The 25,697-nt window shown below is 42.8% G+C and overlaps 1 protein-coding gene across 10 annotated transcripts in view; it reads right to left on the bottom strand.

Moving 5' to 3' along the window:
- Window positions 1-25,697, bottom strand: part of DGKD (diacylglycerol kinase delta) — a 62,895-nt gene that overhangs the window by 22,620 nt on the left and 14,578 nt on the right. For 5 of the 10 annotated variants that reach the window (XR_003499167.3, XM_027464454.3, XM_027464452.3 and 2 more), the window contains exons 2-10: window positions 25,111-25,221; window positions 22,874-22,954; window positions 6,940-7,044; window positions 5,963-6,095; window positions 5,101-5,207; window positions 4,416-4,541; window positions 3,221-3,323; window positions 2,558-2,720; window positions 364-472 (exon numbers count right to left, since the gene is read on the bottom strand). Coding sequence is in view for 9 of the 10 variants with exons in the window: in XM_027464454.3 (XP_027320255.1) it covers window positions 364-472; window positions 2,558-2,720; window positions 3,221-3,323; window positions 4,416-4,541; window positions 5,101-5,207; window positions 5,963-6,095; window positions 6,940-7,044; window positions 22,874-22,954; window positions 25,111-25,221 (1,038 nt within the window). In the remaining variant the exon portion in view is untranslated. Of the gene's footprint in view, window positions 1-363; window positions 473-2,557; window positions 2,721-3,220; window positions 3,324-4,415; window positions 4,542-5,100; window positions 5,208-5,962; window positions 6,096-6,939; window positions 7,045-11,042; window positions 11,263-11,291; window positions 11,619-17,641; window positions 18,035-18,092; window positions 18,331-22,873; window positions 22,955-25,110; window positions 25,222-25,697 lie in introns of those variants that run through there. The other 5 variants (XM_038183892.2, XM_005029785.6, XM_005029784.6 and 2 more) reach the window with 5 other exon arrangements.

Here is a 25,697-nt window from a genome sequence, read left to right as displayed (position 1 = left end):
ACACAGAAACACCATGAGAATTACAGGGGATAGATGAGGATTGACACCCTTGTTGAAACGCTGGTTTTCTAATTGCAGCCATTTCCAAGTTTAAGTCCCTAGTGGCAACAGAGCAGGAGTAACTCAACTACTCTAAAAACTGGATCTTGTACAAGGGAGTTGGAGAGGAACACTGTAGATAGGAATAGATAAGCAGGGCTGCTTCCTGCAGAAAATTATTGCAAGAACACTATTGTGGTAAGCTTTCAGCAGTTTCAATCCTGGGGCAAACTGCATCTGTATGATCTGATCAAAGAAAGTCCTCTTCAACCCCTGTTGTTTTTCCTTCTTTCTTACATCCAACCAAGCTCATTGGGCAGGTACCTGCTTGTGAAGATTGAGACTATCAATTTCGGAGAGAACCCAGCCAACACTTCCATCCCCACCGCAAACTAGAATCCGGAAAGTGTCAAATTTCTGGAATAAGCGTAAACTACAGAGAAAGGAAAGAAAAAATCAAAGGAGAAGAGCAATCAGCTGTTACAGAAAGGAACAATAAACAATTCCAATCTAGGCTATAAACATGTCGGATTTGCTTAAAGTAGACTCTGATTTTGTAATGAATACAGGCCACTGTCAGATTACAAATGAATTCAAATAGTTATAAATAAGGAATTATAAATACAGCTAAGTAATTTACAATGGCTATTCACCACAGATACACATCCCAGACACACTCTCCTTCTAAAGCAAGGCACTTTTGTCTGAACAGAAGAGGAAACAAGCATGTGATAGCTGATTATCCATTGAATTAATTCCTTTTTGCAGATTTGCTGTGTTCAGCCTAACACTAGTTATTTGTCGCTATTTGGAGTGCTCTGATGTCACTGCCTCCACACTAAGGCCACGCCAATTAAAGCAAGGTTTGAAGAGTGGGAACTTTATGCAGTCATTCAGTAAGCAGACAACTGTAAGAGGATATAAAGCCTCAAAATTTCAGTCCTCCTCCTGGGAAAGCAACATAAACCAATGCTCTGGTGTCTTCTCTGGCCTGTAGGCAGGCAAACAACTCTTCAGCAACACAAGTGTGAATTTCTCTTATTGACTCATTCCAGAGTATTAAATGTAAAAACAACCTCTCCTTGCTGTTTGAAACTGTATTTCTTAGTGAACATCCTCCAGAACTACTGCATGCTTTTATTTATTTGTTGAGTAAATATATAATTTATTATTACCTAAAGAGGATTTGCTGTAGTACATGAAAATCCTTATTTCTTCAACCATTACTGACACGTGAAAAACAGCTATGAGATATGACAACATCTTATGGTACTGTTTGACTGGCACAAGTTTAGAATAAATTAAGAAGTGGTCTTTACCCTGTACCATCACTTGCTTTTTAAAAGAGAAAAGAGCAGCTCTTTGATTAGTGTGCATGACAGCCTGAGAAAGTAATCGATTCCTTCTCTTCACTCCTGCTTAAAGGCAAAATTCTTCTCTACAATCAGTCCAACTGGGGTGAGGAAGAAGGAAAATATTTAATTTTAAAAGTTTTCTGTAAATTATTTATCAGCCAAGCACATCCCTTGGATAGCACGCTACAGTTTTAAAGGCCAGTCTTCTGCAATGCACTGTGGCAACAAACAGCTTTTTACGGTTCCAGCTATAGTTCCCAGCAGATCCTAGTGGTCACTCATCCACTCCCCAGATTTAGCACCCTGCACCTGTAGGTTGCAGTAATAGACTTTGAGTCAATCATATCAAAATATGATAGAGGTTCATCTTGTGTTGGCTCTTATTTATAAGAAGTACTAATTCCTGAGAAAGTCACTCAAATTTGTTGCAACAGAAATGTTTAGAAGAAGCAAACTGGGGACCTTTCTTGTTTGTTTATTTGTTTTAAACAGAGTTGCAGAAACAGTAAAGGAATTTATTCCACAGGTTGCTTGCTCTCTCTTTTTTTTTTCCTTAATCAATAGATTTTCTAGTGAAATCTGGTAAACAACCCTTAAATGTCACCTAGATCCCAGGGCATAAACAACTTTAGTGAAAGCATTCATAAGAGATGTTTTTCCAACATCACCATAAAATCTTTAAGGAATGGATGTTTCACAAACTTACCAGGTTAAGTTACTTCTGAATAAATCTCATTTTGACAATATTCATTTGCTATCTGTGATACCCGATTGTTCTCTCGATTTAACTCAAGTTAACACTCGTTAACAGTATATTAGGATGCTTGTTACAAGTCTGTTGTCAGTTTACTTCTGGATTCACAATTTCCATGCTTGGTCTTCTTCCAGGGGAGTGTTTCTGGAATTTCCCCAAAATCCCTCAAGCTGTTCTGCTGTTACTGATGAATAGATATAACAACCTTTTTCAATAACATGTTTTCTTTTAACTAATCAATAATACCAAACACAGGGAGGGGAAAACCCCTCCAAACTTTGCATATGCCCAGTCTTCTCAGAGGAATAGGTTCCTTGTTACATCTGAGGATGACCTTATAATCAAATAAATCCTTTGTGCTTTTCTGGTATTTACAAAGAAAACATGCCTCTATAGAATAGTTGCTTACCCAAGGTGAGGTCCTCCATTCATGAGGTCAAAGACCTGGGCTGGATTCAGTAGCTGTTTGAATCTTCGTAGAAATTTTACTCCCTGGTTGTCTCCACTTTTTGAGTTGACAAAGACCAACAAAGGACTTGTGCAAGAAGGTGGGCAAGTAGCTTTCCAGAAACCTATGTTGAGGAAAGAGGTAGCAGGGAGGGAGGAAAAGCTGAGAGATGGGGTGAGGAAAAAAAAAACACAAAACACCCCATACCTTAACACAGCAATGAAGAAGCTAATACTTTCTTTGTGCTTATGGCACTCACTGGATACATGCCAAATGCACTCAGCCCTGAATCCAGCACGAACCATACCTCATGCTGCCAAATGTCACACTTATCTCCTAGCAGTATGCCAAAATTTTCAGCTTCCCCAACCTTCCCAAACTGCTTCTGCAACATAGTCATTCTCAATAAATTTTAACAGCTGCAACTCAGCAAATACTGACATTACAGGGTAATAAGCAAAGCAAACAGCTCAGCACCATACTTCAGCAAGATCTTCTAGTCTGGAATTTCAGCAACACCAAAAGCAGAATCATCATTGACAGAGCCTGGGATTAATAGCGTTATCAGGAAGGAGCATGACTGAGCGGAAGAGAAAGAAGGCACTACTTACTAGTGATACTTACCATCTGAATCGATGCTGTTAAGAGCAGTAGGAGGAATGACAGATACTTTGCACAGCCCAAGAGGGCACTTGTTTGGCAACAACTCTTTACACGCTGTGTGTACCTGAAAATACAAAAAAAAAAAAAAAAAAATCATTTGCACCCTTTTTGGGCACTGTGGTGTAACTCATAGAGCCACCCTACAAGAGGTTGTAACAGATAGGAAGAAAGGAAGAGGGGAAGAACCCAAGGAAATGTCATTAATAAGGTCATGTTAAAGAATGATCTGATCTGTTTTCTACCAATTCTCCTCCCCTCTTTCCGTTAGCATGTGCTTTTTTGCCATCTGAATGCAGGAGACAAGCGTTTTGAGTGCTGGGAGAACCAGATAACAAATTATGTTTTTAAAAGCCATCCAGTACTCTGCTTTCAAAATTCTAGCCTCAGCTGAGATCCAAGGAAAGCCTTAGCTTCTTGAAAAGCAGCAAAAAAAGAAGCTGAGAATTCAAGAAAATGAAGGAGGAGCACAGAAGGGACACAAGAAGAAAGAGAAGAAGGGATGAGAAAAGCTAACCCATAAAGTAAATATGAAGTAGAGTTAGGCACTTCAGTCATTTCTAGTACATGAAGACTGCAAGACAGAGGGTTTGCTTGGGGTCTGAGCACCCGTCCCAACTCATTATAAATTTTGTGATACTTCCATTATTAATGTTATAGACAACTGGAAGCATAGCAAGCTCTAACTACAGTGTTTATGTAAGAGAAACCTATTATAATGGGAAGGGAAATTGCTATTATTAACATAACTTAGTATTCTTTATCATCTTTTTCCCTCCTCTCTTTTCAACTTGCAGAATTGCCAAAAAACAGCCCCTTAAAATCAAATACCTCCCATGCCTGAGGCATTGATTCATATCTAGAATAATTGGATTCTTCTGTGAAAGCACACTATCAAAAGAAACTGAGATTGCAGAGAAGCCAGGAACTTATTTCATGTCTGTCTTTTATGCATCACGGTGATGCTTTTCAGCACAAGTTAAACTTCTTTCTCTTGCAGGCCGTTTATCACCTACAGATTGAACAATCAGGTTCTTCATGGCAAACACTGACAGAACTGGTGGAGATTTCATTTTAAGTAAAAGTCACTGAAAGAACACATCATAGAGCTGATCAGAGACTACCCTTTTACTGGAATGGTGACATTTATTCAACTCACCATGGCTTTGCACCAAAGGCAGCGCCAGTCTTGCAAACGCAGGACGCTGCCACAGGTTTTATCACACACAGTGCATTTGGCACTCACTGGCAGGTTTCCTTCCAACCACTGATGTGGCATTGAGATCTGCAAATGGGACAGAGGGAGAGGAGTGAACGAATATGGACTTTCTATCATGCAATTTAAGGTAACAGGATACACTGTGGCTTTCAGATATATCCAACTGAAAAGTCTTTACATGCACTCTTTGAGGACAGCAAAGGTAATTTCTAGAAAACACCTAATAATCTTTTTTGGCAGTTCACAACATGCTCGAACACAAAGAGACCAGGTGATTTACCCCAGGCTACTGAGGAAACAAAGACTTGCATCAGACATCCCATACGCTAAGATATTTATCATTTATCTTTCCTTTGCCAAAAATCAGACCAGATTCCCTATGCCTCCAACTATCTAACCGCAACTCCCCCTGGTCTGTAGCAGTTTTCTCTTGCTATTAAGGAGTCCTTGGTACCCTGGTCAGACTCTTTGCGCAGAATCTTATACTCTGACAGTAGAGACCTTTCCCATATCACTAACACATAAAGGCACAATTACTACTTTTACTGTGCAGAAGGCTGCACAGAGCACATGCCAGTGCTTCATCATCAAGATTAAGGCTAAAGGAATTGTGACTAATGCCTACCCCATCTTCATCTTCAATAATATCCTTCCCGATAGAGGCCAGAGTTGTCCACTTGCAATTATTGGTTGCCCGCACAGCACACCGCTTGTGGGCTTTAAACTTGCACACTAGAGAGGAAGAAAAGAACATATTAATCCAGCTTCAGAACATGTAATGTGGCAGTCTGTGTGAAATCTTTCCCAAGTGACCATATTTGCCTCCAAAAGAAATCATAGGCACACACTACCCTTGTTAGTACTGCCAAAACTATCAACTGTAAGCATAATGAGTAGGATGAGCTAGCTATTAATTCTTGCCTCATCACTTTTACTAGTTCCTTGTACAAAGCTTCGTTATCACCTTGTTAAACTTGACGTGATTTACATAGTCATACACTCCATCATCCTTTTACACAGTGTGGGTGTAACCTCATTCATGCTACAAGTATGAGCTGTCCACAGGCATGCACATCTGCTATGCTAAAGCTAAAAAAATAACCTCCTGGCATTTAAACACTTAGAAAGGACTTTCTTAGGACTATTCTTATGAACAGGAGAATTCTCATGAATATTTAATCTCATACCTCAGAATTACGTACCTGTTAATTTCAGAAGCATCATTTTAATAAGGGATGTCAGTATTTAGGTAATGAAAAAAAAAACCTATACTTCTGTCAAGTCTAATACTAAACTCAGCATGAAAATTTCATCATTTCTATTATTATTATTATTATTATTATTTTTTTTACAAAATACCAAGAATCTGATTCTGTCTTGTAGGGAAAACAGACTGTTAACAATATTCCTCTTAAAAGATCTCTAGAATGTGGCATGGAGCCATAAAGATGACACTCCCAAAACAGGAGACAAAGAAGCACTCTTACCTTCACATGAGAGCCCATGTGACGTGACTCCAGATAATGCCTCCCGACACACATTGCAGTATGTTGGCCGAGCATGTGAGCAGGCGTACCAGTTATGCATCCCTGAGAAATGGTCCATGCTGTACTGGGTAGACTAATAAAATAGATGCATTACAACAAAATCTGAAGCAGAGACACAAGACCACTTTTCCTTAGAACAAAGACTTGTGCAGAGCAGTCAGAAAAGGCAGAAGCAGAACACTTTACTAGGGAAGAGTTGGCCACATGCAGTTTACACACAGCAAGAAGCTCTTTAAGCCAGAAGAGCTCATGCTTCTGCTTGAAGAAGAAGGAACACCTTAATTCCTGCTCCTGTGCTATCTCCCATGCTTGTCTCACTACAACAGTGTGTAGGAAAATGAGCTGGAGAATTTATCTGCTGAAGTCAATCCTTTCCTTCTCCATGTTTTGTTTTTTTTTTTTGTATTAAGCTTTCAGCAGGATCAGTTCATCAATCCAGTTCATTACATAGCAGAGGAATGATTCTGCTAGCATAACGGAGGGAACAGAAAGACAAGCATCAGAGTGAGAAGAACTCAGGACAGTTTCTTTTGCTGGCAGTTCTGGTCTAAGTACAGTCCCAGAAAGCAAAGATATGCACTGAAACAGGCAGAATAGCAAGCAGACAAGGTGCAACATAGGACAGGGAGGATAACAGAAAAGTGAAAAGACAATGGAAGGAGAACTGTGTTTCATAATCTACCTACACTCTCAAAAAAGAAGTGCTTCCAAAGTTACTAAGAGAGTATATAAAGCACACTCTTTGGAGAATCATTTCTGTGTATCTGGGATACTTTTTACAGAAGGCCTAATGCTATACCCACTACAGTCAATAAAAATGACTTCTGTTAATTTCCCTGAAGGCTGACTGAATCTCAACACAAGCTGGTTTTTAGGAGAGGATGCACAGAGTATAAAGGAACACATTTTCCTATTACCTCAAAATGTTCACGGTTCTGTACAGTCTTCAGTGCTGCAATCCAATCTTCCATCTCTTTTCTGTTATCAGCACAAAGGATGAGCTTCCGACATGGAGTGATAATCTGAAGGAAGAGATAAAATTAATGTGTATTCTGAGCATGTCAGTGAAAGACGGTGAGAGAACCCATTATTGCTAGTATTGAAGCTATTTTCAGAGTCAATGAGATTCACAACAGAAGTCATTTACACCTTTGAACTATGTTTCCCTTCTGCCAAAATTTACATTAATTCTTTTGATAAACTTACAGAACCACAGAAATATTAACTCCCATTCTTAATATAGAACTGAATAAAGATATGTCTCATATTCCAGTAAGCACAACGCAAATCAGGCACTGGACAGTAAAAGTTAATACATCACACGTACAGACCTTGCATACTTTTTTACGCACTTAATGACTTTCTAAATTGGCATTAAATTTGTAAAAATAACAGCTTAATGTACCAGTTTCTATCAATTAATAAATTAAATAACATATTTGTTAAATTAGACTGAAAGCACAATACTAAGTATTTAAGAGGGAAAAATCCTAAAACTAGTAGACAAATTAACATAAATTTCATCAGATCAGTGACTGACATACCAAAAGAATGACCCATAAGGGCTGTTTTCCTTAAAAACAGACCTATATCCCCTGTGGTTCTGTGGTTTCTTAAGTATGCTATACCATGCCCAGCTACAGTGTGATTGCAGAGCTCACAAACTCTAATGCTCTGTAACATCATACCAAAAAATAGTTTAGATTGATGACAAGTGAAGAGAGAAGAGGGGAGAAATGAAGCAAAATAAACAATCTAAAAGAGAAATGACAGTACTTTTAATCCTCTTGTCTTCTGACAAGCATTTGGGACAGAAAAGATATCCAACCCAAGTTCCACCAGCAGCTTGGGGTTGTGGTGAATTTGCCTCCTATAAACACTGTTTTCAGTCTGCTTCTACTCTGGGCTAACTCTGATGTGCTGTTTGCCCCACGTTAAACAAACAGTTCAGTGTTTAACAAACAAGTAGAAGACATATGCGGTGCCAAAGCTCCATTCTGCCCAGGAAGGCAGACAAGCCTGTGTGTAGCCTCCCACCAATGCTCTCTTGGTTTGTCAGATGGCGGCAGTAGAGAGAAATAAAAGGTCCTAACGTGGTCAGGAGACCACGCCTGCTATCCACAGGGCTATCCATTCAGCTGGGGTCCCAACTTGACAATAAATCAATGTTTATTCTTCCAAAGACAGAAGTGTTTCTTCTCCACACTATACTAACACTGTTTCTTTGTGTACAAGTCTGTCCAATTTCCATCCAACTGACATTTTAAATAAGAACAATATTGAAGTGTTTGCAAGACCTGGATTTAAGAAAATCCGCAGTAAGGTTGAGCATCATTAACAAAAAACAAAAGTATCTCCTTTGTGTCGATGTGGTGGTTTCACAACAATGGACAGCTAAACTCCACCACAACTGCTCTCTCATTCCCCTTTTCCAGACGAAGAGGTAGAGAACATGTAACAGAAACAAGAGTTGAGAAAAGGACAAGGAAGTTGCTCAACAGTTACCATCATGGGCAAACCAGATGCAATGTGGAGAGATTAATATCATTTATTGCCTATCACTAGCAGGCTAGAACAGTGAGAAACCAGAAGCAAACTCAAAACACATTTCCCACCACCACCACCCTCTTCCATGTCCTTCCCTGAACAGCACAGGGGAACAGGGAATGGGGCCTGTGGTCAGTCCCTGATGCTTCATCTCCACCGCTCCTTCTTGGTCACTCTCTTCCCTTGCTCTGTGTGGGGTCCCTCCCACAAGACGCCACCCTTACCAAACTAATTCTGTAGGGGCTGCCCACAGGCAGCAGCTCTTCAAGACCTGCTCCCACACGGCTCTGTCCCATGGGGTCCATCCCTCAGGAGCAAACTGCTCCAGCACGGGTCCCCCACGGGCAGGCAGCAGCTTCCCCCAGACCCCCCGTTCCTGTGTGGGCTCCTCTCCACAGGCTGCAGCTCTGACCGGAGGCCTGCTCCTGCGGGGGCTCCTTCACAGGCTGCAGCATGGAGATCTGCTCCATGTGGGCCCTGTGGGCTGCAGGGGGACAGCCTGCTGCACCAGGGGCCTGCACAGCTGCAGGGGAACTGCTGCTGCCTGCCTGGAGCACCCATGCCAGATAAACCCCATACAGTCAACTCAAATCAAAAAGCTTCCAGACACTCCTTTATCCCTCTACAATTTGTACATAAAAAAAAATCTTCATCATTTGCATTTCCAGGAAATTGTGTTGTAACATCTGCAACACCAGATTAATACAGACTAGGACTACGTTAGGTCGATGAGGCCGGTGTGACTCTCACAAGCATGCCACCAAGGTTTTGTTAAGCAGCACTAAAAAACCACACACGCGTCATCCCAGTATGTAACCCGTTAACTACCATTTTCCGGTCCATTTCTCATTTCTCTCATTATGATTCATAAAACAGGTTAAAAATAAAAACCTCTGAAACTGAAGAGCAGATTTCTTGTTGATATCAGAACAGCTCAGAGAGTGCAGTAAGAAATGAATACTTAATGAAAATTTAAAAAAAGATCTATCTGTAGAATTCTGGGTTATTTTAAGCCCTTCAGTTTTCACAATATATATTTCTTTTTATAGGTTAGACTGCAGTATTCAACTGCAGTAACACTAACTATGCTAAGGGGACTACCAGTAACTAGAAGAGCACGCCACTGCCACTAACATCACGTAGACAACATATGGAGCTAAATGCTTTTTCCAAGCAAGGACTGGCCATTTATATTAGGAACAGTTTCAGCATGTAGCATTCTATTTTGAACAAAATTATCCTATCTGTATCAATGGTAAATAAACAGAAATACGTATTTACAATTTTCTAAAAATAAAACTTCAAAGAACTTCTTCCCTTTTTCCTGAATTTTCCTTTTAACATTTCTAGTTCTGCTAAAATTTATTCTGAAAGAAGGCAATCACAGGAGTCTTTCTCTTTCCTTGGGAAAGAGGAAAAGTGGGAGATTAACTCTATTTACATCTGAGCTCTATGTAAGAAAGGTTACCCTAGAGAAACCTTTTATGGAGCATAAAGCAGTACTGCTAAAATCAATGTGAAGTTAAAGAAGAATGAGCAGCATCTCTGAAGTCCTGCTAAGAGGAGGCAGTGCATGGCCTCACTTTGGCTGCAAAGCCAAGAACATCTGTAACTATGTATGTAAAGAGGTACCCTATGGAAAGCCCAAGCATCCTAGGACAAGAGTCCAAGGACCTTTCATTGCTTTGAAAAGAGCAATTTTTTATGAGGAGCTACCAGTTTATTCAACAACTCACTGGCACACTCCTGGGCAGTGGGGAAAAATAAATATTTTAAAATAGCTAGTAAAATTAATTATCATCAGGGATCCTATTTCAGAACACTCCCATACAGTGCTGTACCTTTTACTATTTCTCTTTATTAAAAAAAAAAAAAAAAGGCTAAAGCACAGAATTGCTTTTAAGTCACCTTGGAAGACATGAAATCTAAAACAGTGGTATAAAATACAGAAATGTAGATGCCTTGGTTAAGAATTCATTTCTGAGACCACAGACTTCATGGATCACTGGGGAGACTGACAAATATATGAATCAGTAATTCCTTCTATTATCTACTACAACACCTTAAAAATCCCCACATCCAGTGTTAGACAATCCTCTGTTCATAGAGTAAAGTTAAAGTTTATAAGGCGGAGGACAAATAAAGAGATCAAGGAGATTTTCATACTTGAATCATCCAGACAGAGTCACAGAATTAAAATAAAGGGTCTATTGTGTAATTACAGAACTGTAAATAAAACACAAGCTTTGTGCATGATAAATTTATGAAGAACATTCTCCATTAATCAGTATTAAATCAACATTTGCATTGGGATTTAGCAGTATCATCAGAGATCGGAAATAGAAGAATACAATCGCAAACCTCACTCCTAAAGGCAATATGGGACAATTCAGGCTTCACTGCGAAGGACAGATTAAAATTTTAATATAAGTAGCGTAACAATTCTTGAGGGAAATTAAGAAAGCATACAAACCTGTTTTTCTGATTAACCCGCAGTGGTGTTACAGTTAAACATTTTAATGAGGATAATTAGGAATCCAGGAATACGTTAGCGAGGACACTTCCTCCTCAGAGCAGCTCAGCAGCTCCTGCCTTTCAGGCAGCCCCGCGCACCTGGGGCGTGCTGGCCTCTCCCCTGCGCCGGCTGATGTGCAGCAGGCATTTCACAGCACTATTCCCCAAAAAGGCACCGCTGAGATGACAGAAACACACTCGCACTCACAGGGAATGAAAATCACTCATCCTGCCACTTTTATCTCCTTCTGCATGAGCCAGTAACTTCAGCTCCAGCCGTCCACCTGTTGCAGGACACTAACGCAGGTACAAAGACTAGTGCATACTCTGTGCTGTCTAGATGAGGCCGATGACCAGTCCAGTGTCTCACATCAGAAAGAAGCCATTCTTAGCATCTCCAGAAGAAACCACAGCAACCTTCCCCCTGAAATCCTGTCCTCTGCCAGGCAGGGAGTCAGAGTGTTTGCTCTCAGCTACAGCCGTGCTGAGCCGATGCTCTGGAACACGAGACTTGGTCATCCCTGTTGGCAAGCGTGGCTAGAAACAAGCATGGCCTGGCTATTTTTTTATGTTCCAGCTACAGCTTTTGACTAACATCCTGGAACAGCGTATTCCACAGGATGACGACGCACTAGGTGAAGTAGCATTTCCTTTTATTTGTTCTAAATTTACAAAGCAGTAATGTCATCCAGTGACCTCTTGTTCTCATATAAAAGGAGAGCACAAAAACAATGATCTGATTGCTTTTGAGCTAGGATGGAAGTTGTCTTGCTACGAGTTTAAAAAAAAATCAACAATAAAAAGTCCTAAGATTTATTTATAATCTCCTACATTTTTGGCTTACTTGGGGATTGGCAGAACTCTGAGTGTTCCTGCCCTGAAACAGCTCAGAATTTTATCTAGATCTGAGCTATTATGTATATTAAAAGTGCTTGCTCTTCCTAAAAAGGGAATATTAAATAAGTTTTGGATCCCAAATGCTACTGAGCTTTCAGGGCGGGGTCCTCCAGATTTCACTTCTTAGTAGGAACTGGATGCCCGCCCAATTGCAGCTGGGGTCAGAGCTCAGCACGTGGTGACTTTATTGAGACCTAACAATGACCAGCAAAAGAGCTCAGTAACAGTCATCAAGAAAAAAAAAAAGCTGCCAATCATCTCATCGATCCTGAAGAGCCCTAAGGATGAATAAGAACTGTAGGAAGGCTGGAAGACACTTCAAATCAGGATGCAGCCTGATTTACAGACTCCTCACTGAGAATGAACCTCCTGAAATATCTTTGGTGAACCCATGGTGACAATCAGCCCCTCTGTAGGCACTTACGTGCCCTCCACAAGTCTGCCAGAGAAACTCTCAACTTCCAAGCCTGCCCACTCGAAATCTAAAAAAATCTAAATCAAAAAAAAAAAAAAAAAAGAAAAAAAAAGCCATGCCTTCATCGACTGTCTTGTGCAAATACTGACATTTCCCTGTCACTTTTCCAAAACTTAGCTTCATCTCCTCCATCTCTGCCTCAGCCAGCACATGCCCTCTTACCAGGCCGTAAATCTTCCCCCCCCATGTTGACCCACACTCTCCTGTCCAAAACTAACACCAGTTTTCTGACATTTCGAAATTTCAAATCGGGCCAGCTGGCAAACAACAGAGCCAACCAAAGAAAATTTCTCATTTCACGTTCTAAAAATGGACTGGATGTGCCTGGATGTCCTTCCCCACTGAACAGCTGTGAATAATTGGATTAGAAAGGCAGCCCAAAAAAGACTACTTATATGACACCAAATTTTAAATAGAAATCTGCTATACTTCACCCTTTTGGTGTTTCCCTGTACTGAACAACCTTTCTTCACTCAACAGCCAGAGAATAATCTTCATTCTCTGGTCTCGCTGCCACCAAACAACTTTATCATCTCTGCTCACTTCCTCCTTCAGCATTTTCTGGCTGCCCAGAAACTTCTCAGCAGAGAAGTGGCAGCCTGGCCAAACACGCAGTTGGACTGTTTGTTATCAGAGTGGATCTGGTGAGCTCAGTGACCACAAAAGACAGCAAAACAAGTTAAGATCACACTGGCCCAATCACGGAGCTGGCTGAAGAAATGCTGTGGTGAGGGGGGGCACACAACCCTGCTAAATATAGTTTTTCTGATGTGATACATTTCTCAGAGTAGCCAAAAGTGGGTGCATGAGAACACCTGCTCATTCTGACGGCTTCCTTTTACTCACATCCTGTTCAAATATAGTCTTATGTTCAAAGGTGTTAGCCATAAAACCCCTGAAGAGATCCTGGATTATTCAAAACAGTTGAGGATTTGGATACGGGGACAGCAGGAATTTCTGGAGCTCAGAAGGCCAAGGAACTGCAACCACAAAAATAAAAGAGCTAAGAAAATGGCTTGATCACATACAGCCAAAGCAGGGAAAATGTCCACCAGCTGCAGCTAACTACTACATCTGCTTCTGTATTTTGGAGTAAGCTCTTGGTATCCCTCGAACCCAAAAACTCAGGAAGGAAAGTTGTGTGAGATTATAATGAGGACCCAACCATTTCATTCCCTTCAGCTCCTGTTCTGGCAACAATGACAGGTAAATGAACAATGGCATGTGTAAAAACACCTCACCTGGCTCTTCAGCAAGATCCAAACACCAGCAAAGTCACTACACGTTTTGAACATGACTGCTAAACTCACAGAGGGCAAAATGGACTAAGTGTAAATAATGTAAGTGCTACTCCCTCAGCAAATGCACAAGGTTCAAAGGAAGGCCAGGCTGGATGGGGCTTTGGGCAACCTGGTCTAGTAAAAGCTGTCCCTGCCCGTGCAGTGGGGTTGGAATGAGATGGTCTTTAAAGGCTCTTCCAACCCTAACCATTCCGTGGTTCTATGAAAAAGAGAGAAGAAAGGAAAATGGAAGACTGAGTTTCAGACTCAAACCAGTCCTTTACAGCGAAAACCTTAAAAGCCTGACGTCAGTTTCTGAAACAATGCGGAGCCGAGCATTAGGAAAGGAAGGCCTTAGGCAGCACAGCAACAAGATTTTAGGAGGTCTCTGAAGTCTGGGAGAGAGAAATAACATGAGTATCAACACTTAAGACTCATGGGGGACTGAGGCTTGCCTTCCTCCACAGACAACATCCCTCTTCCCATTTGCAGCTCAGCCTTCAGTTTTGCCAGCAAATTCAGCCCTGATAACTCAGGGCTCAGATCAGCTGGAGCTCCCTAGACCTAATCAGCACAGTACAACCATCAATGCACACCCAGATCGTACCAATCCTCTCTCCTTGAAACCTGGACGCCATCCATCCTAAAGGGGGAAGAGCAAAGAAGGTTCTCGTGTGACACTGGACTATGGCTCTTCAGGGACATTTTTACATGATTAGGTTCAGGTGGTTGCACACTACAAAGCACATCTTCTCTGAGCCCTGCCATCAGCACCTACTGCTGCTTCGCTTTACCCGCAGTGAAGTTCACTCCTGTTGACCCTCCATCTGTGCCTCCTCCCCGTCCCCATCTCCCCTGATGCTGCAGTGGGAAAGCAGACCGGACAGAGCGTTCCCTGGGAAAACGCTCATCTCTCATACCAGGGTCACATTCCTACATGCCTCTGGAAACTCTATTCCTAAACAAGGCACATTCCTGTTCTTGGCAATCGGTAAGAGGAGCATAGACAGGGGGAGATTTTAGGACTTCTGTAACCACTTCATAGCTGTCAAAACCTAGAGTATGCAAGAAGAACCTTGTCACTGTATGAAATGCAGACAAGCCCGATGATGTGTACATACTGATCACTAGAATTCTAGGTGGATGAAGAAAGAGAAACTGGGAATCCATAGGGCTGCCATGCCAAGTGCCAAAGCACACTAGGACAGCTCCATCACCCACCCACCCTTCTCTTCACGCAGCAGATGCACACATCCATCTTCTCTTCATCTGTTCTCCAAAGGATGCAGTCCTGCCAGGAAGAGTTCCCAAGCACAACTATGCTGTTCAGAAAGAGCAGCACATTTGGGAAGGTAAAGGGTATTTCAGAGAAACCTTCCCATTCATCCAAACAGAAGCAAAACCATGAAGAACAGAGGGGCAGGTCAATGTTCACCAGGGCTAGGGCTGCTGTCTCAGTGGTCTCATACACATCAAGGCTAGCAGCTAATAAATCACAAGACTGAGCAATAAAAGACCTTGTCTACAGTAGGAAAACGACTTGTTACTGACAGCTTATTGTTAGTAGCAGCTCCTCACACACCCCTATCCTCAGCTGCATTGAGAAGAGGCTGGTAGCTAACACAAAAGGAGAGGAGCAGCCTCCCACATCGGGTACCCTGCAACAACCAGTCTTGGTTTGTGTACAGTAGTGAAACCATCACAAGCACGACAACTGCAGAGAGACCTCACTGCTGTGATTATTATTAGCAAGCCTCTCCTTGTCCGTCAAAACAACCAGACTAAGGATGCACATAACAAAGAGTCTTTCTTCTAGAGCAGCTCCTATGTGAAAACAAACCTGTAGTGTTCTCAAACAACCTCTTGTTTACTGCAGGGTTTTCTGCCTTTGTGTCCTCACCTGGAAGGGGAAGAAGGCACGGGAATCTGCAGACTTGTTCAGGAAGGTGGATAAAACACCAAACACAGCACGAAGGTTACAAAGAGCAAACAGACATCAAACAAAAGCTCCCATTGTTCAGGCACACAGGCAATAACAGACACTAATTTCAAAGCAGTAAACTTTCCTTTAGGGAGAAAAAAAGCTCCTCACAAACAGTCCCTTTCACTTTCCAGCTCTCTATCCTGTTCTCACAAGAACATTTATAAATCGCAGTCTGACCTCTTTCTCTTACAGTAGCTTCATCTTTTTTAAGAAAACTCCTAGCATGTTTTTGAGTCATTCTGTAACATGCAGCAATAATCACCAGATCTCCCCACCCAGGGCAATTTCTTCCAGGTTCTCTAACTCTTCTTCCGCGTTTGTCCTCGCTTAGATGTGCTTTTCTCCAGATTTTTTCCTCCTCTGGTGTGAGCAGACTACTGACCAGTTCCTGCAGGAGACTGGATTAAGAGTCTCAAAAACACTCGACATGAAAGGATTTTAAATGACTATTTTCACTGACTAACAGTGACTCAGAAGGGTCTGTTTACCGAAGGGCTTTTTCTCAAGCTGAAAAAAAAAAAAAAAGTACTGAAGTCTGGATTACAAACTACTAAAATAGCAAAGTATTTTGAAATTGCAGTGGTTCTGACAGGAAATGGGGACCGAGCTGCACTTAATGAAGGGAGGGGGGGAAAAAAGCAGAGCGACACTAGACATGGCAATTCATGGCTTTAGTCATGTTTTCAGTTGCTTATAAAGGAAATTCTGACAGCTGCCAATATAAACAGAATAAGTGCACTAGCAGAGTGTACGATTTCTGAACGTGTACACACATGGGTGTGGAAGAGACAACAACCCCCAGCAAAGCCTGACTTTCCAATGTGCACTGTAATTTTTTCCAATCTAGAGAAGGCAGCTTAAAAAGGAGGGGGGAAGAACCATCCTGTTTGTGAGACCTCCTTTTCTAATCTTTCCCTTCTCTAAACCTTAACGTGGCAATCCAAGACTGCGTACGAAGGAGTGGGGTGAGGAACCATCTCCCCCAGGACTCTCGCTGACTGCCCAACCTAACTATGTCTGTCCCAAAATTAGTAAGTCTTTTTGCCCACTTTGAGAGCTGACGTCTTCCCCGTAGGTCTCTCAGCCCCCTGCTGAGGAAGCAGGGGAAGATGCCCTCCCTCACTAGGAAGCCCGGTCATTCTCTGCAGCGTAGTTTTAAGGTCCATCTTTTTCAAAGGGCGGAGGCCACATGGGGCAGACGAGGAATCTGCACAAGCGTCAAACCACACAGATTTCCCTGACTCCTGTGAGCCCGATCTTGAAGAGTCCAAGCCTGACTTTCAGCAAGCAGCATGTAACAAAGGCCTTATATTCTTTCCCCTCATAAAAAGTAAGTCACATGCCATTTCCTGAGGCTTATATTTCAACCCAGCACAAGTAACCTCTGATCCAGGTTCCTCCTGTTTCTAGTTCGTCTCGTTTCAAGTTCCTCTGCCTTGAGTTCTGTGCTTTACAGGCACACAGGTCCTGAACTGAACACAAGCAGCAGACCTTGTCTGACATGCAGCTTCAGCTGCTCTGTTCACTCCGTCAACAACAAACTGTCCATATTAAAACACTATAACAAATAATTTAATTTGACACAAAACCACAGAAGAGGCAAAGGCACTTTCACTTCATTGTGAAATGAATTTGCAGACAACAACATACTCTCCTCATCAGGAAGCACCTTCAGCACTTTTATCTTCTGTTAAAGCTCAAGCACTTTGCTCTGAGTTTTTAGGACAGGTTAATTACCCCAAAATGAAGATTCATGCTATTCCACTACAGCAGCAACAAGTCCTGGGACAATATAGCAAAAACACAGTCTGAAGGAGATCAGACAGTCACATAAAACTTCACAAGACAGAAACCGGCATCTTTGCTGCTGAATAAAGTCAGTTCTAAGTAACAAATCAGTAATAATAAAAATTGTAGCACACCTCAGGCTTCCATATGGCTGGAGAGTGAGATCCACGTTGCCTCTCAGGGATGACAGCATGCTCTCATTCAGGAGCACCAGCAGTTCTCTGTTCCTCAACCTGCTACAACCATTGTTGCCTCCAGTCATGCAAGTGCACTGACGGAGAGGTACTACCCTAATCTCAACACTTCCTCTCTCCTGTGACACAGGTTAGGGTGAATCATCAGTTAATAAACAGTATTTCTTAACTGATGGGTGCAGCATTTCCAACAGCACTGCAGGCACATTTACCTTTACCCCCGTTCTGAAGAACTTATCTGCATAAATCCATACAGGAGAGATCACCTGAACAGTAAGAGCTTGCAGCACACTTATTCCAACGAATCTGAGCTCCCGCTGATCTGTTAGGCTGGCACAGGTGCTATTTTTCTCAATGCTCAGTCCAGAAAACTTAAGACTACTGCTCTTACCTTTAACGTTCAATCTTCCTCTAAACTAGTGTCCAGAGCAGCCTACTCCCCTGGAAAAAAAAGACTAAACAGGTTGCTTGACATGCAATTAATAGGATTAGTCCCCTCTGTGGCCAGTCTTTCTGAGCTATGTTCCACTTGCCACAAGCTGATTAGCTGTCTGCTTAAGGAGGAGCTGGGATAAGTTTCCTTCTGGCAGCAGTGAAGTGGAGAGGCAGGCACTGACTGTAATAATATGCTGTTTCCTGTCTGTGGCTGAGCTGAGAGGTACTTCCCAATAGAAAAGGGTTTACAGGAGCACAGGAGTTCAGGCTCCACCTCTTCGAGTGAGGAGATTTTAACTGCGGAGGAGGGACCAACAGCGTGGCTCCTAGTGTTTAACAGCATGCTGTGTCCAAACTTAACTTTCACTAAAGCACCAGAAAGAAGAAATCCAACTACCCACATCTTTCTCCACAGACAGAAGCTTTCTCTGATGGGATCTCAGAGCTCTGAGTAAGACGGGATGGGAAGTGAATGTTGAAATGTTGTTGAATGTAAAAAGTTACATGAATGAGGGTAAAAGTCCACACCACCAATCGCTATCAATAACTGGAAAACATTGACAAAAACAACATATGAAAATCATACTGAAACAGAACATATGTACCTGAAAAGATCTGATGGCCTTCCTGGGCTGCCTCCTGTTTATGACAGGTATTGTTCATTATTATTAAATAATACACACGTTAGATGTTTCCCCTTCAGCTTCACACAAATCCTGCACAAGCCAGGGAAGGATCAATGAACTGATAAGGACTCACTCCATCTGTTGGGCCCGTCCCACTGAAAGCAGCAGGATTGATTCCTCTGGAACCTTATAGAACACGTGGAGCTTTCACCATACCCTGGTAAAGTGATTAAGCTGTATAAGGCCTGCCAGCACTTTTGCAGAGATACCAAAAAAATCTGGAAATCCACTCCAAAAATAATAATTTACTGAAAAGCAAGACATGTTCAGGCAGTGGTGATCTAGCTAAAGACTATGCAACAAAGAGAGATGCTGGTGATTATTCTTAACAGACCAAAGGACTAATCTCCTGTCCCAACACAAGGGCGCTGCATCATCTATCTGGGTCTAGAACTGTCCAACTTTCACACACTGTTCTCAAACAAGGTGAAATCCATAGGAACAAGGCAGAAATTTTAAGTAAGCATGTGCCACCAAACTAAGGCCCCAAATGATAGAAGCTCTGCTTTCTGTCCAGAGCCAAGGCAATGGAGAACTCCCAGCCATGCTGGATCTGGATATGACTGAAGATTCCCAAAGAAAGTGAAAAGTTTTTTAATGCTGGTATAACAGAGTTCTGCTCTGTTCTCGGTATGACAAAATGGTGCCTGGAGGTTTAGATAAACTACTGGGTAATTTTAGCATTGCAAAATACTTCACTGCACCGATTCTTGTATCTGCAATGGCAATCGTCCTTTTGTGTCTAGAGAAGGGAACCTTTCCAGCCACGTGCTGCAGAGAGAAGAGAAAACTGCATCTGGTACACCATGTAAACTAGCTAGAAGTGACTATTCACTAAAAAATTCACCAGAAAGACCGCTGTGGTGCCACCACAAAACTTAAGAGTGCATAACGTGGTTATCCTTGGGTTCGTACCACAGCAGATCTCCTCTGAAGCACTGTGTAAGACAGCAGCTGAAGCAAAATCCACTGGTGGGAGATCTGTACTCCAAGTGCTAGGGGATAATACGTGCAAAGAACCAGTCACTTTCAGCTCAGACATCTAAAAAGAATTTAACTTGTAGACAGATGTTTTAGAAGGGCAGAGATGTGACGGAATTGGCAAATATTACATCTACAATCCTCCTGAGAGAAGGGAGGCCTGTTTTGGGGTTGCTATGTGATTTGTTCCTAGAGGCTTCCTGCTAAATAACTCTGCAGCCACTGTGCTTGACCTAAAGGAACAATAGCTAAACATAAAGCTTTTCCTTACACCTCTCAGGGGACGCAGCTGCACAACGTCTTAAGCTCAGAGATGCCCCTAGTCGCATGCTCCCAGACCATTTTATGGTCATACATCCATTAACTTTGGGTAGCAGTCCTGAAAACCGTTCTTACAGTGCAAACAGGATACATTCACTGAAAGACTAAGTAAACAACAGCGGAACCCATATTATGTTCTCTTCTTCTTAAAGGAAGACGTCTTCATCTTAATATCACTTCTCTGTCTCTCCTGCCCGCTCTAGCAAACAAATTAGCTGTCAGATTTATGTGCTATGTAAAAGGTTTACTGTCATCTTTGTTTTTTAACCTTATTTTTCTATCATTCCTAAGTGCTTTATCCAGTGTTTTTGTTTTCTGCCTCTTTTGTTAGTACCTAAGGAGTGTCATTCATGCAACTCTCAGAGCTGACCAACTCTCTAATGCCTTCAGTTGTGTTTCTCTATTTAAAGTAGAATCAAGAACTGACCAATTAAAGTCATGAAGACTGAAAAGAGAACAAGCCACAGCGGTAAGATTCCACTAAAAAGCCCAGCTTGGAGACTCAGAGTGTCTGCATAATGCAAATTATCTTAGTGCAAAGATTAGGTAACCTGGACAACAAATACAGAAGAAGCAGGCAATACCAAGTGTGAGTTTATACCACTTTATGAACTAAGTCTAATATCTCCAGCCCTGCAGAACCTCTGCCTGAAGCAATATAGATGCCTGAAGAGTGGATGCATTTCCTCGTTTCCTAAATCCAAAACTACTAGTCTCCCTTGAAGAAAAGAAACAGAAAGAAAACCAGAGCATGCGCAACTCCAAAATAACTGTTTTACAACACTGTATGTTTGATGTTTCCAGTTTAGGACAAAAACACAGTACTGAACACCGCTGATTTGAATCAGGAAAAAATGAAGAACTCTGAATTTTAGAAAGAAACCAAGCTGGGAAGATTCAGAGTGGAAACAGAGTGCTCTCAAAGAAAACCGAGAGAAAATTGCAAGACTGCAAGGAATCCAAAGCACCAACACAGTGATGTGGCAGACCAAGAGCAGCAACACTAGCCAACCTTTTGATTTTCAGAGTGTTTTTATAGCTCATGGTAAACCACAGTCAAACCCCTCTATAAGCAATGACAGATGGAGTAGACAGAAATTAAGAGGAGGATTCCTGTAGTTTACCTGAGCACCCATGATACAGCAATCAGCTGGAGACAGTGCAAACTATTTCTGCTGCTCGAGTGTCCAAATAACCCTACACCCTTTCACCCCTTAGTGAAGGGAAGGCAGGGACTGGAGGAGCCTGATAGCGTAGTCATGGAAGTAACTCCTCACTGCTGGACTCAGAGGCAATTTGAGAGAGCAAACACAGTGTTTCCTCCTGTGCCTACGTCCAGTACCTTTGACAGAGATTAGCTCTCTCCCAACTACAACAATAAACGAACAAGAACATTTTCTTAACCTGAAAAATCACCCTTATTTTACATATGGAAAAAAATAAAGCAAGACCCTAGAGAAAGGGTATTATTAACAGGAAAATAGCTCCGTAATCTTGAAAATGTATTCCCTATAGAAATCACCGCAAAATCGCTCTGTGCACACGCACTAACACCTGTTAATTAATATTTAGTGTCAGATGCAGACAGGCCTCCAAATTGTCCAACTGATGATGCAGAAAGTGTTTTCAAACCTACAGAAAGTGTTGGGGTTAATATGGGCGTACGGATGGTGTGGCAGCTGCTTTGCCCGGGTACTTCAAAGCGAAAAGTTACAGCTACGTAATGGAAATAACCTTTGCTAGATGTGTCTGTTTAAAGCAGTGGGCTGCTACTACCGCAGAGCAAGCCATGCTGCTCAGCCTTGGTCACCACCTGCAGGATCAGCTTCCTTCCTCCACCTGGATTGCGCCCCGCTTCACCTTGCCTTAGACCAACGCTGTTTTCCTTTCTCTACTCCCTCTTCCCTCTCAAGCCCTCGGGAAGCTGCGTGGAGGCTACTGCTGGCAGCCAGCCCCAAAGCTCATCACACTGCTGCTTACCACTTGCCCTGAACGGCCACTGTTGCTGGCCTTTCTCATCCGTAACAGGAGCACTGGCACCAGGCTGGGCCAGGAGGAACCAGGTTGCAACTCCTGTCCTGCACACCAGGCACACCCCAAAATGGAGCTCAGGTAGCACCTGCACCCCAAAAATGACTGTGTTTTTTCTCCCAGTTGCTAAGTTCAGGGAAAATGAAGCAGTGACACCACCACCTTTCCAAATTGCAAATATTTGGCATATTTTTCACATCTAACAAGTATCCTAAACCAATTTCACAGTTATCTGTGTGGCTTCTTTCTGTTCCTCCTTTTGCTTTGCCACTATATATAGTGTGCATATATAAACACACATACATCCACACACAAATAAAGTCAGAGAAAGAAGTTTACATATTTTCAGGCCTGAAGGGAAAACTAAATTCCTCTAGCAAGACCTCCAGCATAAACATCACCATCACCCCCAACTCCCTCAGCATAATAATTTTTTTTTTGTCCTGCTGTGTAAATGGATTCCATCAAATCCTCCTGGCTTATAGGTAAGAGCTTCCCTGAATGCAAAATTTTAGCACCATACATAGTAAACTGAAGTATTCCCCATGTGCATGGAGATGAGTTATGGTTGCTGTAAGGAAAAAAAGTTTATGAGTTTTTATGCAAGTGAAAGAGGCTGTGAAGACTATTCCTATGTTTTTGACCTACGCAAAAGAGAAAAGATGTGGGTGAAAGATGCAAGAAGAAAGGAAAATAATGCAAAAATCTTTCATCTTACCGTGAAGCTGTTGTTGACATTCTTAGTGCTGGATTCTGCCACACTGGCATCTGTCAGATCCACCTCATCAAAAATAATGGACTGGAAAGAAAAAATTTAAACCCCCAATGAATCAGTGAATCTGATCTACACACAGCAGATCCACTTCCCACTGACAGGAAGAGGGGAAACATAACCCCCATTTTTAAAAAGGGAAAAAAGAAAGACCTGGGGAACTTCAGGCCAGTCGGTCTCACTTCTGTGCCTGGTAAGATCATGGAGCAGATCCTCCTGGAAACTCTGCTAAGGCACATGGAAAATAAGGAGGCGACTGGTGACAGCCAACATGGCTTCACTAAGGGCAGATTGTGCCTGACAAATCTGGTGGCCTTCTACAGTGGGGTTACAGCGTTGGTGGATAGGGGACGAGCAACTGATGTCATCTACATCAGCTGTACTAGTGCAAAGCATTTGACACTGTCCCCCATGACATCCTTGTCTCTAAATTGGAGAGACATGGATTTGAGGGATGGACCACTCGGTGCGTAAGGAACTGGCTGGATGCTTGCACTCAAAGGGTTGTGCTCAACGGCTCAGTGTCCAGATGGAACCTGGTGACGAGTGGTGCTCCTCGGGGGTCAGTCCTGGGACCAGCACTGTTTAACAGCTCTGTCGGTGATGTGGACAGTGGGATCGAGTGCACCCTCAGCAAGTTTGCCAACAACACCAAGCTGCGTGCTGTGGTTGACACGCTGGAGGAAAGGGATGCCATCCTGAGGGACCTGGACAGGCCTGAGGGATGGGACTGTGCGAACCTCATGAGGTTCAACAAGGCCAAATGCAAGGTCCTGCACCTGGGCTGGGGCAACCCTAAACACAAATACAGGCTGGACAATTAGTGGATTGAGAGCAGCCCTATAGAGATGGACGTGGGGGTGTTGGTGGATGAGAAGATTGCCATGAGCCAGCAATATACGCTTGCAGCCCAGACAGCCACCCATCCCCAGGGCTGCACCAAAAGCAGCAGGGCGATGGAGGTGATTCTCCCCCTCTGCTCTGCTCCTGTGAGACCCCACCTGCTGTGCTGAGCTCAGCTCTGGGGCCCCCAGCACAAGAAGGATAAGGAACTATTAAAATGAGGCCAGAGGAGGGCCACAAATATGATCAAGGGGCTGGAGCACCTCTCCTACAAAGACAGGCTGAAGGAGTTGGGGTTTTTCAGCCTGGAGAAGGGAAGGCTCCAGGGAGACCTCCCAGCAGCCTGCCAGTGCCTAAAGGGGGCTGCAGGAGAGCTGGGGAGGGACTCTGTGATAGGGGGTGTAGCAATAGGACAAGGAGGAACGGCCATAAACTAAAAAGGGGTAGGTGTAGGTTAGATGGTAAGAAGAAACTATTTACTCAAAGGACGGTGAGGCACTGGCACAGGCTGCCCAGAGAAGTTGTGGATGCCCCATCACTGGAGGTCTTCAAGGCCAGGTTAGGTGAGGCCTTGGGCAACCCGGTCTGCTGGGAAATGTCCCTGCCCATGGCAGGGAGGTTGGAATTAAGTGACCTTAAAGATCCCTTCCAACCCAAACTATTCTACAATTCAAAGGGACATGCCTGTATGTCTGCCTAGCATACTCCATCAGAGCCTTTTGTGACCTGAAGGAAAGGCTCAGCACCAGCAACGTGAAGTCTAGTTCCAAACAGAGGTGCTCACATTTGCCTGTCTTCAGTCAGCAAATGCAATGACTCGACTTTTACTAGGAACTACTTAAACAACAACAACAACAAAAAAAAAGCAACAAAAAACCACTAGGCTTAGTTCTTGTGAAAGGAGCCAGAACGATATCTCGTGAACTATCAACGTACTAAACCAGATGCATGGCTGCCTTATGGTTGTGTGATAAGTTCCCCTCCATTTCTTCTTTTCATTCATATTTTCTCACTTCTATTTCAGCTTCTATTCATTCAGTGTCCATTCCCTAATAAAACGTACCAAGGGATTAAAAAAAAAAGGTGGAAAATCAGTATCACAGGTCCACATGATGCTTTTCTTAAAAAAAAAAACAACAACACAACAACACAGGATTTCAAAGTGTGAGGCAAAACACTGGGAGCTTCTAGCAGCTGCAAAACCTGAAGATGGGTGCTTTCAGAGCACGTGATCCTTTCTGAACTGAGGGCTGCCTTCTCATAGACACCCATCTGCCTCCAAGGGTCCAACACTGCCTTTCTTCTTCCCTTGGAATGGTATAATATTCTCAAGACCTTACCTTAGCAGTTTTTGCATAGTAGAGAGTTCGTCCTCGCAGCTTAAAATATCGTCTCTTCCAGCGCTGGAAGGAGCTGGTCTGTTTCATCAGCATCCCCTCTTTTATGATGGTCTACAAAACAAGGAGAGGGGAGGAGTGAAGCACACCTTTTACTTCCAGGCATCTTTCATGCTCTCCCAGTATATATCCATAGAGCAAAAGACTGCAATTTGAGCTCAATAATCTTAGTGCCCTCTGCTGGAAGTGCTTAACAATTTCATTCACATAAGCAAGCGGAACTTATCAAGATTAAACCATCACAATGCATAACCCACACTGGGGTGGGGTTTCATCCTTGTCTCCGGTGCTATCACAATACCAAACCCAATAAATAACTTCTGACTGAACAAGCATCTCCAAGTCTAACAAAGACTTGGGGAACGTACCAGTTAAACTCACTGAGGTCAGATTTCAGTTGCCTTTCATTTAACTGATATTTGATCACAAGCACGCTCACACCACAGCATATCTGCCCCCGTCTCCAGTTCTGCTTTGCAAAATTATCTGCCTCTACCTGGCACAGAGCTGACAAGCTGCAGGCACACAGG

This window comes from Anas platyrhynchos, chromosome 9 (assembly GCF_047663525.1).
Source record: "Anas platyrhynchos isolate ZD024472 breed Pekin duck chromosome 9, IASCAAS_PekinDuck_T2T, whole genome shotgun sequence".
Lineage (NCBI taxonomy): Eukaryota > Metazoa > Chordata > Aves > Anseriformes > Anatidae > Anas > Anas platyrhynchos.
The sequence above is the reverse complement of the archived record's forward strand: the minus strand, read 5'-3'. Positions and strand labels throughout refer to the sequence as shown.